Source organism: Pseudopodoces humilis, chromosome 3, assembly GCF_049639895.1.
Source record: "Pseudopodoces humilis isolate 2021_Gansu_Grassland_sample_001 chromosome 3, ASM4963989v1, whole genome shotgun sequence".
Taxonomy (NCBI): Eukaryota; Metazoa; Chordata; class Aves; order Passeriformes; family Paridae; genus Pseudopodoces; species Pseudopodoces humilis.
This window is the reverse complement of record NC_142202.1, coordinates 93644003-93660606: the sequence shown is the minus strand read 5'-3', so window position 1 is coordinate 93660606 and position 16604 is coordinate 93644003. Positions and strand designations below refer to the sequence as shown.

The 16604-nt window shown below is 38.9% G+C and overlaps 1 protein-coding gene across 5 annotated transcripts in view; it reads left to right on the top strand.

The window, feature by feature from the left end:
• The window catches only part of ARHGEF10 (Rho guanine nucleotide exchange factor 10), a 107566-nt gene that overhangs the window by 39024 nt on the left and 51938 nt on the right, over positions 1-16604 (top strand). For 4 of the 5 annotated variants that reach the window (XM_014251467.2, XM_088052848.1, XM_014251465.2 and 1 more), the window contains 8 exons: positions 1666-1782; positions 2947-3061; positions 5505-5617; positions 9317-9394; positions 9616-9795; positions 11046-11162; positions 12907-12999; positions 14381-14551. In XM_014251467.2, the coding sequence (XP_014106942.2) occupies positions 1666-1782; positions 2947-3061; positions 5505-5617; positions 9317-9394; positions 9616-9795; positions 11046-11162; positions 12907-12999; positions 14381-14551 (984 nt within the window). The remainder of the gene's footprint in view (positions 1-1665; positions 1783-2946; positions 3062-5504; positions 5618-9316; positions 9395-9615; positions 9796-11045; positions 11163-12906; positions 13000-14380; positions 14552-16604) is intronic. The other variant, XM_014251468.2, reaches the window with a different exon arrangement.

Sequence of the window (16604 nt, the reverse complement as noted above, 5' to 3'; positions counted from 1 at the left end):
GACCGAATGTGGTTGTACCAGGACCAGACACAGAATATCTGAGCAAGAGACTGAGGAGTGATGAGAGAAGAGGGGTGTGCCCTTGGGTACTGCCCTGCAGATGGCTTTTTCAGGCCTGTGACAAAAGGTTTTGGGGATTGCCTTGTGAAGATGGGTGTGAGCAGGTGAGGAGCACTTAAGCTGGTGGCTGGAAAAGTCAGAGAGGCTCCTGCACCTGGATGGGTTGCTGGGAAATGGAGAAATTGGGAAATTAAGGATGGGTTTTAGCAGAGAATGAGGAAAGAAACTTTAGGACTGCTGAAAAAAACCCTGCAACAAACAAAAAAAAAACAACCCAAAAAACCAACCCCAGCCCTCCCTGCACTGGCACTTCAACATGGGCAGACACTGCTCTTCTTTATGTACATTTTCTCTGTATCCATTCCCTGCACTAACTCTCACTTCTCCTCTGGTCTTGTGATGGATATTGCACTATTTTCCCAAAACATTGCCTTCTGTAGCTTTTCAGAGCCTTGCCCTACTAATAATTTTAGTATTCATTGAAAAGTATGGCAAGGTCGGAGGTGGGATTTTTAATTTTAAGTGCTGGTATGACTTCCCTTTAAGTCACCTTGCTGTTATGATTTTTATTATTCTATTTATTTACTAATTTATTTTAAGAAGGGAAAGTTTTTGTGCTGTTATATTTTTTTTCTGTGAACCAGATGCTATTCTTCATTTTACTGCTGTAATGCCAGAATCATCATGTTAGAGGTAATTGCATCCTGACCCAGCCTAGCGGAGCTACGTACTGAGCCTGTCACTTTGTTTTCAACTCAGTAGGCCTTCTCTTTCCTGAGGCTTTGATCTCTTGCCAAATAACTCTGTTGATATCAAGCTGAGGGGTTTTCCACTGGACTTCTATTATAGGGCACACCAAATATTTTCCTCTTTTTTTTTTCTTTCCTGGTTGCATTTTAACCTCTTTTATCTACCTTTGTCAAAATGTTTAACAAATGGTAATTAGTATTCCAGAGCATTCCTTTCTCTGTGATAGTTTCCTTACCTTGCAAATGAATATATTCATGCATGAGATGGTTACACCCAAGTTCATACAATGAGGCTATGATGCATGTGGAAACTACAAGAACATGAATCCTGTTAATGCCTCTTTTCTTGACTCACTGCCCTGTCAATTTCCTTATTCTCAGGTTCCAGCATTCTCCACAGGTTCTTCAGTCTCCAAGTTTTCTTCTGATTCACTGTTTTGAAGGATAGTCTGAAATACAGACTAGGATTTGTGCTAAAGTGAATAATGCTTATGGTTAAAGCTGATGTATTGTTTCCATGTGGTTTTTAAGAGATAGGCACAATACAATTAATATATATAACAATATAGTTGCCTTAGTCTAAGTAGCTTTGCCCCTGTCTTTACAGAAAAGCACCTGGCGGAGTTCAGCAGTGCCCAGGAGCGATGGTCTCTTCCTCAGACTGGATATTCCTCAGTGATAGTTTTCCCTCAGTGATAGTTTTCCCTCAGTGATAGTTTTCCTTTAGTGATAGTTTCCTTTCAGTGATAGTTTTCCCTTAGTTGTCTTTGTACATGTGCATGATTTATGTGAGTGCTTTAGCATGAAGTTTTCACTCCAGCCTTTTGAAAAGATTGTGTTTTTTTATGCACTGTAGCTTTCTCATGACCTAACCCGTTTAAAGGAGCATTATGAAAAAAAGATGAAAGATTTGATGTCAAACACTGTGGGAGCAGTAGAGATTCAGCAACTAAAGCAAAAACATGAGCTGAAGGTAGTATAGTTGATTTTTGTAACTAGCTACATTTAAATAATTGCTTTTCCAACACAGACAATGTTGTCTTTTATTAATAGCTTGAAAAAGTAGACAATAATTTGTATGAAATGAATTCTGAATGTCCTGAATTTTTATTGTGCAGTCTTAAATTAAAGACTATAATATTGCTATAGTCTTAAAAATACTTGGTCAAGGACTCTTTCTCATGCTTACTTTTAATGGTAGCAGTCTCAGAAAATGAGATGGGGAATTGTCTTTCTCTGCTGAGTGGTGCTCTTCTCCCAGAGTGTGAGCCAAGTGTACAACCCTAGTGCCTCTCTGACACCTTGGCTCCATGGGGCTAGCCTAACCCTAGCTAGGATGAAATTGTGAGTCTCCCTGTTCTCCATTCTGAATGGAGCTGGTATGAAAGACTGGGTTTTTGCTAAAAGCTTGAATCTCAAACCCAGAAATTGCCTGGTTGCAGCAAGACAGCTTTGTTTGTGTTCTGACAATAGTGGAGATATTTTTGTTGTGGTGACATTTTGGGAAAGAGGAGGTACAAAGCAGGGTATTTTAATAAACATTTTCCAGCAAAGCTAAATTTCTTTGTTTTTTTTTTTTGTTTGTTTTTTTTTTTGTTCCATGAGATTTTATTTGGCTGTAGTAGTGTACTGTAAGATTATGGAATTCTTAATTAAATCAATGTATTTCTTCAATAATGAAGTTATTAGTTTCAACTTTTTCCTTTATAACAGTGTTTGTTTAAGAATACAGTTAATATATAACTGAGTCTAGGGGATTATCTTTAGGTCAGAAATACTTTGAAAGAGTTATTGGGACACTGAAAGATGGACAAGACCTCTGGCCATTAATGACCTGTGAGTAGTAGGTATTTGTTCCATAAGATAACATTTGAGACTATTTAAAGTTTCTATTTGAATGCAGAAGGGTTCTTAAGCATTTTTGCTCTTTTAGACTTGCATACAGTTTTGCCATGAAGTAAGTCCTTGTCTCCACTTTTTACTTTATTTTGGAATACAGGAGCTCGGCTCTGAGCTTTCATGGTTCTCTCTACTTATTATATATTCATTTGGACAATATTGATAGCCTAAAAGTGTGCAGGTTCAAATGTTTTCCTATTATTCACTGAACATGTAGACTATATTTTTTATCTTACAGATGCAAAAGCTTATGAGAGCTGCTAGAGAAGGTACCAAAGATGGACTTGAAAAGACAAAAGCAGCTGTGAAGAAGGGTCGTTCTTTCATTCGGACAAAATCTTTCATTTCTCAAGGTATATGATCTTTACAGTGTTTCTCTTTATTAAATTCTCTAGTAATTTCTGAGAAAGAAGATGAATGGCCTAGCAAATTTTTGTAGTGGGAACTGAGAGCTAGATGCAAGAAATCAGATGTATAAAAAATGTATGGTTTAATATTCAGTTCAGACAACAGTATGGTCAATGCATCTTGAGCAGTTTTTTCTGTTTGGGGCAAGTACCTGAGTGACCTGAGAAACTGAGGACCAAAGAGAAGGGTCGACTTAATAACAAAATATCCTACCAAGCAGTGTGCCCTAGGTACAGGTAGATGGGAGTATGGAAGTGATGTTAAGTTACTGTCGTGGTGTAACCCCAGCCAGCAGCCAAGCCCCACACAGCCACTCGCTCACTCACCTACCATCAGGACTGGGGAGAGAATTAGAAATCTAAGAGTGAGAACTTGTGGGTTGAGATAAGGACAGTTTGATAGTGAACATAAAAGTCACACACAAGCAAAGAAAGACAAGGAATCAGTTTACTGCTTCCCAAGGGCAGGCAGGTGCTTATCCATCTCCAGGAGAGCAGGGCCCCATTACACACAGTAGTTACTTGGGACACAAATGCCATCACTCTAAACGTCCCCTCCCCTTACTCCACTTTTCTCCCACTTTATATACTGAGCAGGATGTCTTGTGGTCTGGAATATCCTTTTAGACAATTTGGGTGACCTGTCCTGGCTGTGTCTCCTCCCAACCTCCCATCCATCCTCAGTACCCTAGTCAGCCTGGCAATACAAAAATCAGAAAAGGCCTTGGCTCTGTGTAAACCCTATTCAGCAATAACAAAAACATCTCTGTATTATCAACCCTGTGTCCAGCACAGATCCAAAATGTAGCTCCATACTAGCTGCTGTGAAGAAAATTAATTTTACCCCAGCCAAAACCAGCACAGTTACTAAATCTGCCCTGGTCTTTCCATCAAATAACTCTTGAATGTCAGGAAAATGTGCTGTTAAGACATGATTTTCAGTGGAGAAGTAGTTAACTATTTTAAAAAGTTAATCACTGGTAAGGAGTAATGCTTTCCGTGTTTACAAGTGAAAATAGGGGAAAGGACTGTACTGCTTAGTCAGTTTGATGATTTTTGATGAAAGCTGAATTTGGGTTGGGAAAACAAAAAGTGACATAAAATAAAAAAGCCACAGAAGTATTTGTATTCTTTCTGTAGTTGAGAGCAAGTGACAGCCCTTTGTCATGAGCACTGGCAGCAGCTGTCCACAGGTGATTTTTTTGAGAGAGGTGGTAGTAAATTCAACTAGTTTCTTTTTCAGATAAGTCTGAGGGATAGTATATCTTTCTGCTCAAGTTTCTGCCCAACTAATTAAATGGTAGTACCTTCAGAGCTTATTAAACTACAATTTTAGGAAGCTTAAACCACAAGGCTGGAACAAAACATCTTTATTGAGAGGCGTAACATAAAGTTGCATCCTTTCTGAATGGGCCAGGACACATCTTATGTCTCTGTCATGACTTTTGACTGCTTCTCAATTTACTTAATTCACAGACTGAATATAGAAAGATACAAAAAATGAGGTTATCATTAAGTGTATCCTCAACTTCTTGCTGTTGAACAGATGAAAATGATCTGCAGGGCAGTGTTACAATGGACCTGGCATTCCTCCTTACATTTCTAGAGATTAGGTTGCAGACACAGTGTATTTGGGGATGGCTGAATCCCATAACCACTTTCCAAACCAGCAGGGAGCTAGTAAATTTTTTTTTTAACTAAACTCATAAGTTTCTCCCAGCCATCAGGTCTCCTTATTCCCTTATTTCTCTTTTTATTCCAAGACAGTTTCTCATACTGTTCTTTGTCTCCTTTCCTCGTGTCTAGATGTTTGGCTGGCTGTTTACTGCCACCTATCAGTACACTTCGATGGTGCTTTTTCAGTAAATTTTTTACCCAGAGCGTAATGCAGAATCTCTCACTCCTTTCTGATGAAAGCAAACATTTTGACTGATTTGGTTACTTCAGGTTAGCTATAGAAGGGTGTATGGAATTTTTTAGCTGGATCACGATATGGATGTTTTCAGTTTCTTCCCAGGGACCATTTATTTTAAAACTGCTGGAGCTGCAGTGCTTTAACCCAAGTTGTCATGTCCTGCCCTCTGGACAGCCCCATTCTCCTGGCTGAGGGGAGGGAGTAGAAGTCAAGCACAAGATGCTCAGGCTGTCTCCAGCTGTGGGATATTAGGATGCCTTTGAAAGGTGTTCTGTATTAGAATGCCTATTGGTGGTAGCATTTATGTGATTTCATAGATGATACAGAAGTGCTGGAAAATTTCTTTTGTTTGGTAATTGAAAATTTATAATTTCTGTGTTTGGACAATAGGGTCTTTGCTTTTTTGGCTTGGTTTTGCTTTTTTCTTCTTTCAATCCACATGTAGAAGCTGACATTTTGGTTATTTATTTGTAGATCATAGAACATCTTGTCTGGAAGAAGAAGAGCTAAATTTATTTATTGATGTGGACTGTATGCATACAGAAGCAATTATGACTCCTATGCCTGAAGGATTATCACAGCAGCAGGTAGTAAGCCTTGGGAAATATGGTCTTCTGCCTCTCATCTCCCCTTCTGCTCTGCACCAATGGCTCTTAGCTGCCTTTGGTCTTCAAATATACTGGCATTTTACTTAAGTGGACATCAAATTCAGAACTGAATGAGTAGTTTTTTGAAAATTAGTGGGTGTGCATATAGTTGCATCAATCCTGAATTCGCCCAGAGGTGCAAAATGCTGGTTTGCATTATAAAATTATCTATAAGAACTATATTGTTTCAATACCTAAATACTTAAACTGAATGTGATGGTCATGAGGGAAAAAAAGAAGAGAGTTAAAGTGTTTTTATTGAACCAGAAAACATTGTTCCAGGTGCTCTGGGATTTCAGTTTTAAATATAGAGAATATCCTATATGCTCTTTGAATCTAAAGGCTTTTTGTGGTTAAAAAAAAAATAATCCCTAGTAAAGTCAAGTCTACAGATAAGTTTATTTTGCTGTTCTCCACCTCAAACTGTATGGTCACTGTGGAAATCACTTCAAAAAATACTGAAAACAGCATCAGTTAAGAAGTTTTGGCTGAAAATAAATCCCTTGTGTTCATGTTACTGTATTGTTATGACTACTAATAACTGTATGAGAGCTTTTAGCTTCTTGGGGTGTCAAGTCATGGGTTAGTCAAGTACCTTAAGAAAATGAGCAAAAAAACTAAGGGGCAATTGAGGAGAGTGCTATATACTTTTGGGATTTTTTTGTTGTTGTTTTACCTTTTACTTGAATGAGGTTTACTTTTCTCTTGTGTTTAGCACAGTGAAGTGATAATCTTGTAAGAATGCAACTGCCAAACTGTGTTCCATTAATGTAAGGTTTTATTATAATATGAGATTTCAGCATCAGTCTGAATGCTCTTTCCTTCTTTCCAAATAGGAATTTGAGTTTCTCCAGGGTATTTTGTAAAAATAAGTTTACCCTCTTTTGCAAAAAAACCACAGAGTGCTTGTAGTTTGGAACAAACTGGTAATAGTTGTGTAAGTTGTGACAAATATTGCTCATCTGCCCAGGAGAAGCTGTCCAAGTGGGCAGGCATGCAGTTAGGAAAAAGCTCAGCTGGAGGTAGTGAGATGCGAGGGGCAACAGTGAAGAGTTTCTGATAACTATGTTGGCAACAAAAGGAAGCTGAGAAAAACATGATATGCTGCTTGGTGGGGCACAGACCTAGTGATAAAGGGTCAAAACTTTGCCACCTCTGTTTTGGGTTTTGCTGATGAGGCTTGTTCTCAGGACTCAGCCCATGAGCCCAGAGGCAGGTCTGCTGGGGTGAAGCCTAGTCTGCAGCTGAGCTGAGGCCATTTGGACATACAGGTGTCTGTAGGAAGAGATGGGATGGATATAAGGATGCTGTGGGAAAGGCCTTTCTCAGTCATCTTGGATCACAGTGATCAAAAGACTGGGAAAAAGTGTCACACTCTTACCCACAAGAAGGAGAATTGAGTCTGGCCTCACCTCAGTCCCAAGAAAAGTGATGGAACACATGCTCTTGGGAGCTGTGTCCGCGTTCAGTAGGATGGGAGGGTGAGTGGGGAAAAATGAGCATAGATGGAGCAGAGTCCATTTGTGCATGACCAGCCTGAGCCCCTTTGAGGTGACTGAGCGAAGAGGTGACTGTGATGACTTTATGGGTAGAGAGGAGCAAACTTACCTCTGCTTTAACAGGGCTTTCAGCTGTCTTCTGAAGTATTCCTATACTCCTGTAGGTGAGATACAGTTTGTATGGGTGGACTAAAAGGTGGGTGGAAAATAGGTGAGGATGCCATGCTCAGTGAGTCCATGGTACAAAGTGCAGTGGGTGGTCAGCATTAGTGCTGTCCCTCAGGAGCAGGCTGAGGCATTTAAAGCCTGCATGAGTATCTGGATGCCAGCTGCAGTGCACATCTGGAGGTGATGCCAAACTGGAGGGGTGCAGCAGCTGTGTGGGGGAGGTTGACTCCTGGTCAGCAGGGCTCTGGGGGCTGGGGTGCACCAGAAACACTGGAGCAGCTCGGGGCGGGGGGCGGGGGGCAGAATAGCCTGGCAATGAGAAGAGGTCACAGCCCGGGCACGCCAGGCCAGGACCCCTTTCCAGCCCAGCTGGCCTGTCACAGCAGAGCTGCTCTGCGGACATGCTGACTTCGAACAGCAGGTGGCATGATGGCCTCTGTTTAAATCCTGGTGCATGCGAGGGCTGGGGCTCGTATCTGTTGCAATCACCTGAAGCCACTATTAAGTATTCTTTTTGTGTGTTACAGAGCCTGAAATTTTTATTTCTACAGATGTTTATTCTTTTTAGAAGAATGAACTGTGACTAAAAGTAGGATTAGTATTCTTCACCAGAGCCGCTGATCCGCTATACCAAATAAGACACTGCTAAATCCATTCTAAACACAGATTAGACACAACTAATTTTACTGAATATATCTTAAGCAAAGCCTCAGATAATTTTGAGGTCCTCCTTTGAAATGCCAGTACCAGAGAGAAAATTCTCACATAATGTGCATTTAATAATTCAAAATACAAGTGCAGGCAGTGATGGTAGAAGAGGAAGGAGGCTGTGGGGTTCTGAAGCAGAAAGAAGCACGCCTGAGATTTGAGTTTCATGGTCATTTAGGCTAGCTTAAAATATCAAAATGAGCAGTTTTTCCTTCTCTTGTAGTTATGGAAAGTGGTTTGATCCTACCCCTGTGCTGTTTTCTTCCTCATAGTCCCCCTTTTGAAAACTCCAGGGAGAGCTGGATTAGGAAATAGATTTGGGTGAAAACAAATCCTTATAACCAACAAGAAAGCCAATTGATGGCAAGAAGCTTAAATTCTAAACCAGATTGGTTCTCCAGTCTTTCCTGTTGTGCCACCTGCATGTACATACAAAGTGCATTTGAGCTGAATTACGGAAGCAGGAGGTAGAGAAGGAGGTGTAATAAATAGCCTGTAGTTTAACATGAAATATGGTAGCTTTTCCTGAAACTCTTACAACTCTTGTCAATGCATATAAATATAGATAATATGGGGGTTTTCATTTCTGCATGGTAATGCTCAAAAGAGAATGCTGACTTGGATATGTTCTCAGTGGTACAGTTTATATGGCCTTAACTTTAAAAGGCAATTAGTATTTGCTTGTTTACCCTTCATGTTGCTCCTAATAAATTTATAAAACCTATTAAAAAATAAAATTTAGGACTTATTTTTGAAAAATTGTTGCCCATTTTGTTGTAGCAAATCAATGAAGTAGTCAACATCACCTTATACCTATGATTGTTTCCATTAATGCCTACATATAGACATTTAAGGTGTATAGGATTATAGAATATCCTGATTTAGAAGATCACTAGGATCACTGACGTCCATCTCTTGGCTCTGCACAGGGCAGCCCTAAAAATTGCACCAGGTGCCTGAGACATTGTTAAATGCCAAAGTCAAAACACAAGTTTCAAAAGTAAAGCTTGGAATTACAACAGTCAGTAAAAAATTTAAGATATTGATACAATAATTGTTGTGTTCTTTAAAATAAGTTTTTTTAGAGTAATAGTAAATTTAATTACTTTTGAAAAGGTGTACAGTATTATTTATTGCAGTTCCAGTATTGAAATTGCTTTGTATTTCTTTTGTTTGTGAGAAATGTGAGAATTTTATCGTCATAATTTCAACTATAATGTGTTACCTGATTAGAGCTTTGGACAAAACTTTATTGTTTCAACAGGTTGTGAGAAGGTATATTTTGGGCTCTGTGGTTGATAGTGAGAAGAATTATGTGGATGCTCTCAAAAGAATCCTGGAGGTACCTTTATCTTTTGCATTTTAAAATTTTGAATATTTGAAAAAGAATCATTAAAGATCATTAAAGAATCTGTCATATGACTAATAGAGATTTTACTACAGATGCTTCGTGCCAAACGTTCAGTGATTTGTGTGTGTGTGTGTACTGTTGCATAAGTTTGTTTTTCTACTTACAAAAGTCCATTTTGTGTTTGTTTAAATAAATTTTTTTTTTCCCCACAGCAATATGAGAAGCCCCTTTCAGATATGGAACCAAAACTACTAAGTGAAAGAAAACTTAAAATGGTCTTTTATCGAATTAAGGAAATTCTTCAGTGCCATTCAATGTTTCAGATTGCACTGGCGAGTCGTGTATCTGAGTGGGACTCTGTTGAAATGATCGGTGATGTCTTTGTTGCTTCAGTAAGCAAATGTGTCAGAACAGATAATCTGTTTTTATTTTAGTCTTGTTTTTCCATCTCCATATCTTTCTAACTTAGCTGCTTTATTCTCATGTTCTCCAATGCCTGTGGCAACTGTCAGAGTATGAATGTACTATCCTGATAAGGGAACTGACACCAACACATGTCTTCAGCTCGGTTGGCAGATGTGAAAGGATTGTGAGAAAAGTTATCAGGCTTTGATTAATCTTGCAGACATTTCAGTAAACAGTTTATTTTTATGAGAAATTAGATATTACAAACCTACCAAAATTAAGGTGAGGCTGAGGCTCAGCTTCTCATAAAAAACGGGTAGTCATACCTAGTAGTGTGCAAGTAGAAAAAAACCACAGCAGGTAATATCCTGAATTCTTGAGTTTGAACTGAGATGGAGCACTGATAAAGAGCATTAAAAAAACTCTATCCTATCATATCCTTCTGAATGGAAATTTGGAAATGGAATTAATTAAAAGACAGAATTAGCTGTGCTAATTAACTGCTTTAAATTAGAAAACAAGAAGGTGCCTTGGTTGATAGAAAGACGTTCACCATGAAAGTGTGGCTCTAACAGGCTGCCTGCCTTCTGGCTTGAATGCTTTGTCTTATTGCCACCCAGGTGCTGGAAATCACCACCTTTTCATGCCTGCTGTAAGAAACCTGGGATCTGATCACAGTTTACCCAAAACGAAATAGTTAACTAAAGATTTGTTTAAAGCAAACCTGCCTTGTTGTGAGTGAAGCAAATTAGGTAGTCTTAATGAGACCAGAAAGAGAGGGATAAAAGAAGGCAATGGTTGGTGATCTTATCATTCCTATGGTAACGCCACACAATCTGTCTGCTTTTGGGTAAGTCCTTAATAGCTGAAGTCAGGGTGTGAAGGCCCTGGGACTTTGCTGATTCACTTAATCTGGAAGACAGGTAGTGAGATGATCTGGGGATCTCAACTGTCACTTTGAATCTCAGTGTATGCCCTTTGACTGCCCATGGTCCTCACATTTTGCCCCAGTGTTCTAGCCAAGATAAAGCAATTACTTTAAATACATTTCGTGTAATTCACAGCTGTTATATCCTTTTGTTTCCAGCCTGTCTTCTGCAGAAAGATTATTTTGGGTATTACCAGTATTTCTGTATATCCAACACTAGGCAAAACCAAGCCCTTAGCTCTGACTAAGTCCCTAACGGCCAGAGGTATTTTGTATTTTTAGTTAGGATTTGCCCTTTTTTCTTTTCAGTTTTCTAAATCTATGGTATTGGATGCATACAGTGAATATGTAAACAACTTCAGTACTGCAGTTGGGATTCTCAAGAAATCTTGTGCCACCAAACCTGCTTTTTTAGACTTCTTAAAGGTTAGTTCATTCAATGTTAAAATAATTGTGCATATGTGATAAAGAAGAAAGTATGAGTTATAATTTGGGAGGAAATTTGACTGCTGATACTGTATATTGTCCTACTGTTTTTATGGACTTAAAGTCTGTTTTATGGGTTTGACACAAAAAAGCCCCAGAGGATGCCCTTCCAGTATTTTATTTTTGGCATAGTAAAGTGCTGTTAGGTCTGGAATGTATTTTGAAGTGCACAGTAGTTTTATTGTTATTCAAATCAGTTTATTGGTGTTTGCATTACTTTATTTTGGCTAAACATAAGGATTTTTCCATGTCAGGTGAACTTCAAATAATAGTAGTTCACCATATGAAGCCACTTTTTAATCTGAAATTTATTCAAATTCTGATTTGTTTATTGTGTTGTGAGAAGTAGTGTAGCTGTATTTTCTTTCCGCAGATTGTGTTTCTAGCTTGGGGTTGAAATTGGTGCTTTTTTTGCAGAATGCATACTGCCCTGTTGCATATGATGCTTGTCATGATGTGTGTGGAGAGCCTGGCACACACAGTAGAAATGCTGTGAATCCCTAGAGTTGACACCTTAGAAATTGTACACAGAATCCATGGCAAGGCTTTTGGGATATCTGTGACATTGAGTCTGAAAGCTCAGTTTGTCTCATTCCCCAAGCATCCTGAATTGAGTTGTGCCTCTCAGAGCTGGTCACCCTGTCAGGTCTGTTACAGTGGTCCACAAAACACTAAAATTGGGTGCCTAGTGCAGCTTAGGTTGCCTAGAGAAGGGTGGCAGGGGTTTGTCTTCAGATCTTAAATTAACTAACAACTTTTTGGAGTGTGGACAACTCTTTGCAGGATGATATGCTGAAAGCCTTAAGCAGCATGAAGATCAGACTCTCTAGTGAGTGTGTAATGTCATCATACTTCTACTGTTAAAAGTGTATTTTTCCAATAGAGACATAACCCACACCTCTCATCACTGTCAGTGCCACACTGGTTCTGCTTGCAGAAATACAGCCAAACTCTGATGACAGATGACACTTTACCTTTTTTCATTTGCCCACCAGCAATGAAGATCAAATTCTCTACTGTTTGGAAAAAAATAGATGTTTGTATAGATAACTATGGAAATAAATTGTTGTGAAGCTGATAGTTGTAGCAATAAATAGCAATTTAAGCACAACACCGGTTGAATATAATTTAGATTTGCTTGGTTTTTAATATTGAGTATTTCCTCTAACCTTCCTATTTCTGACAATTTCTGGCTTTTTTGTACATGCAAAAGAAATTTGTCTGGTTCTATCTGCCATTCCTGGTAACTGAAATAATGGATTCTAATATTTTTCTTTCCAAACATAAATCAACATTTTTTCCTTCATTTCTTCCAATAAGGAGGATCAAAATTTCTCTTTGCATAGCACTGAGATTATGATGTTTTTTTTAGATTTCCTCTTAAAAACCCATAGGTAGGTTTTTAGATTTGTAGGTGCTGCATTGCTGGTGTGGCTTTAGCCCAGCTGTATTTATTTAAGAAGGATATTTCAATTCAGTGGCAGGCCATCATTTTTAATAATGAGGAGTTTTTCTAAGATTTAATATTTTTAAATTAAATCTTGATAGTAAATGGAATCTTTATAGTGTTCCTTTTATAATTAATATAAGTAATGTAGAAGAATTTTTAAGAAATGTTTTCCTTTCATTCTGTAACTGGTGGAAATGTGCTCATGGTAGTAAATGTGGCTTTCTTGCATTGCAGCAATGTCAGGAATCAAGCCCTGATCGCATTACACTGTATGGTTTAATGATGAAACCTATCCAACGTTTTCCACAGTTCATTCTACTATTGCAGGTAAATATTGTTTACCAAAGGGCGCTCCTTTTGCATTTTTGCATAGTTTACTCTTGGGATTACACGGTAGCTGTCTTCTGCTAGAGGATCATGGGGAAATAAAGAGACAACTTCAGTGTGTTAAGCATGCTGATCTCATAGTCTGGTTGCAGGGACAGGCAGTAAGGGCACTGCAGGAAAGCCTTAGTAAACTAGATTTACTATAGATTACTTGTTGAGTAAAATATAGCTTATAAATAATTTTCTAGTAAAGGTGTTGCTCAAGTATGCTACTTGTTTATGTCTGTTTGTTAGCTAATAATGCTTCGAAACATGATAGGAACTTAGTCATATTACTTTCCATGGAATTAAAAAACAAGAAGATTAAATTAATGCCTTGGATAGTTTAAAATATGTGTGAGATGCAGAACAGTATGCTCTCTGACTACTTGGCTCACAGGACCTGCTAGAGTATGTTGCAGCTTCCTTCTGACCTGCACCATCTTGCTTCTCTTCTCATGGAAACTACAGATTTGACAGGGACTCCTTGGGTCTCATCACAACAGGCAGTCAAACTGCAGGAAGAGCACAATTCCCCGGTAGAGATGTGCTCCAGACAAATTTACTCTGTTTGTACCTCCTTCCAGACCACAGCAGATCTACCCCAGTAAGCACTGTGTGTTAGCTGTGCTTGCAGGTGCTTCAGAGGAGGACAGGCTTTGGGCTGCAGGTCTGGGAATTACTGTGGATAAAGGAGCAGAGGCAGTCGTGGGGGAAGCATGTGGGTCAGAAGCCATGGTGAAAGTTTTTGAAGTAGTAGGAATGATCAGGTTTATTATGGCAGGAAGACAGAGTAACTATATAGGTATTTTTAAATGCTCTGGGAATGGAGACAAAGTATAATTGAAACTGTTCCTACTGTATGCTTACAAAAGAGAAAGACTTGGAGGGGCTGTTGTGACCTTAATGAAGTAATATCTCCTACTTCAGTAGGAGTATGCTGTCCATGTTTTAATGAGGAATAATAACAGTAATAAAGATAATACAATATTATTATGACAGTAAATATCAGAAAATTTTCATTTTAAATCATTGTTTATAGACACGTACGTATTATAGTATAATACTGATTGCCAGATTGTTTAATGTTATGTCCCTTCTCTGTAACTTTTTCTTTAAATAAGAATGTATTTGATCCCATTCCATATAGTTTTAAAGAATTACTAAGATATTCCAGAAGCTAAACAACGTGCTGTCTGAACATTCATTAGATGTTTATTGGTCTTATTCTTTAGTAGTACTCAAGTAAAGAATGTAGTTGTAATTGTACATCCTGTAATCTTTGGAACCTGACTTTGAAAATAATTTTTTTTTTTTTTTTTTTAATATAATTACCCCTCAGGATATGTTGAAGAACACTAATAAAGGACATCCTGACAGATTACCTCTACAGATGGCTCTTACAGAACTTGAGACACTGGCAGAGAAGTTAAATGAAAGGAAAAGGGATGCAGATCAGCGTTGTGAAATAAAACAAATAGCAAAAGCAATGAATGAACGTTACCTGAACAAAGTAAGGAAAGTAGGAAAGTATAATGGAAATGGAGGAGTCAGTTTCTGGGCCTTGAGTAATCTCCACAATAGAGACCAAAGAGACAGCTATGTTGGTTTTTTCTGTAGAGCTCAACCAGAATGGGGAATTCTAGTGGTAAATGTGAGATGTGACCTACCTCTGGGACTGAACAGGCTCACCACTGTATGCTGGAATGGGCAATGAACTAGCCTCAGCAGTATTAGTGTTCTGTAGCAGTGTAGTAAATAACATATAGTAAAATCTCATGCACATTTTCTGCATGGAAAAATTCAACTTTTAATTTTTCCTAGAAGTGAGGAATTACTCCTGTGTAAAGAAAGGAACCATATCCTTATACAGTAGTGCTTCCAACTATGAAGGATTTCAGGATGTGCTGTTAAGTGGGTCCAACATGTTCCTTGTTTTAAGGAAAATCTCAGTCTATTTCATTCATATATTTGTATCGTACAATAGAAATGTCTGGAAAGAACTCTAGAGGACATTCAGTAAAAAGGAAGGAACAATCATTTTTTATTTGACTTTATTAGTAGCTATCTGTACTGAATGATTGTTTTATTTGTATCATAAATGATTCCTTCTTTCCTGTGAAGTGGGGCATAAATGCTTCAATTACTGCTTTTGTCAAGTTACAGGTTATTATCCTGGGGACTTCTGAGATAAAGTAGTGGGGATGTGCTGAAGGAATGGGGTTGGTTTTGTTGATACATAAAAGCACATCTTTTAGGAAAGTAATAATCAACCAGAAAATGCTTCTTTTAAGCTATTTACTAGGAATGAAATACTGAATTTATTGTCATACTAGAACAGTATTTCCATTCTAAGTGCATTAGAAGATGGATTCAGATATTTACTTTCTTTTCTAGTTGTCAAAATCCTGCTTCTTGAAGCAGCTATTAATCATCTGCAAATAGCTCCAAGATACAGAATGTGCTTTTGAAGAGGTGGCCCAGGTTACCTTTTGTCAGTTGATACTGACTGTAAGGTTTTGTGTGTTATGCAGTGGAGGATTCATTGATATATACATGAGTATTCGCTCCAAATCTCACAGTCCCACAGACCTTGTGTGTTAATACCACAGAATCAGCTGAGTTTGAAGGGACCCACACCATAGAGTCCAGCTCCCGTTTCTGCATAAGATGACCCCCGAGAATAACACCAAGTGCCTGACGTTGTATTGTCCAAATGCTTCCTGAACTAGATCAGACTTGGGGCTTTGACCACTTTCCTGGGGAGCCTGTTCCAGTGCCCAGCCACCCTCTGCGTGATGAATGAGGAAGTTGTAACTGCAGTGAGGTCTCCCTCCAGTCTCCTTTTCTCCAGACTGAGCAGACCAAGTGACCTCAGTCACTCCTCATACAGTTTCCCCTCAAGGCCCTTCACCATCCTTGAAGCCCTCCTTTGGACACTCTAATAGCTTCATACCTTTCTTACATTATGGCAGTCAGAATTGCACACAATATTCAGGTGAGGCCAGTGCAGAGTAGGACATTCCCTTCCCTTGCCTGAGTGGCAGTGCTGGGCCTGATGCCCCCCAGGACATGGTTGGCCCTCCTGAGCCTGTGTATTTGTATATACAGTTTTGGAACAATGACAGCCAGGGTAAAATAGGTGGTTGATTAGAAAACTAGTGAGTTTTGGACCCTTTTATTCTGTTGGACACTATGGAGGTGTGTTTGACAAGGGACTAGTACACACTTGCACACAGTGGCTGATCCTCAGTCCTTGAAGACAAATGTCAGAAGCAATTTACATGCCAAGGATCTCTTGGAAATGGCATCTTCTCCACAGTCTGTGACACCCTGCTAGCTCCATTCCTCAGCTGTGTGAGCCCAGGGGACAGAGCAGGCTGAACACTCTTCCTCTTCACACTCTGGCCTCCATTCTGGGCAGCTAGAATCAAGTGTAGGTCTTCAGTGGACTATGAAAGAAGGGACTAAGGAAGGAAATCAGAGAAATTGTGGAAGGAAACATTTTCTTGGCCAAGAAACCTTTATCAGTGTGGAAGATTTCCAGAGTATGATGTACATTAAGA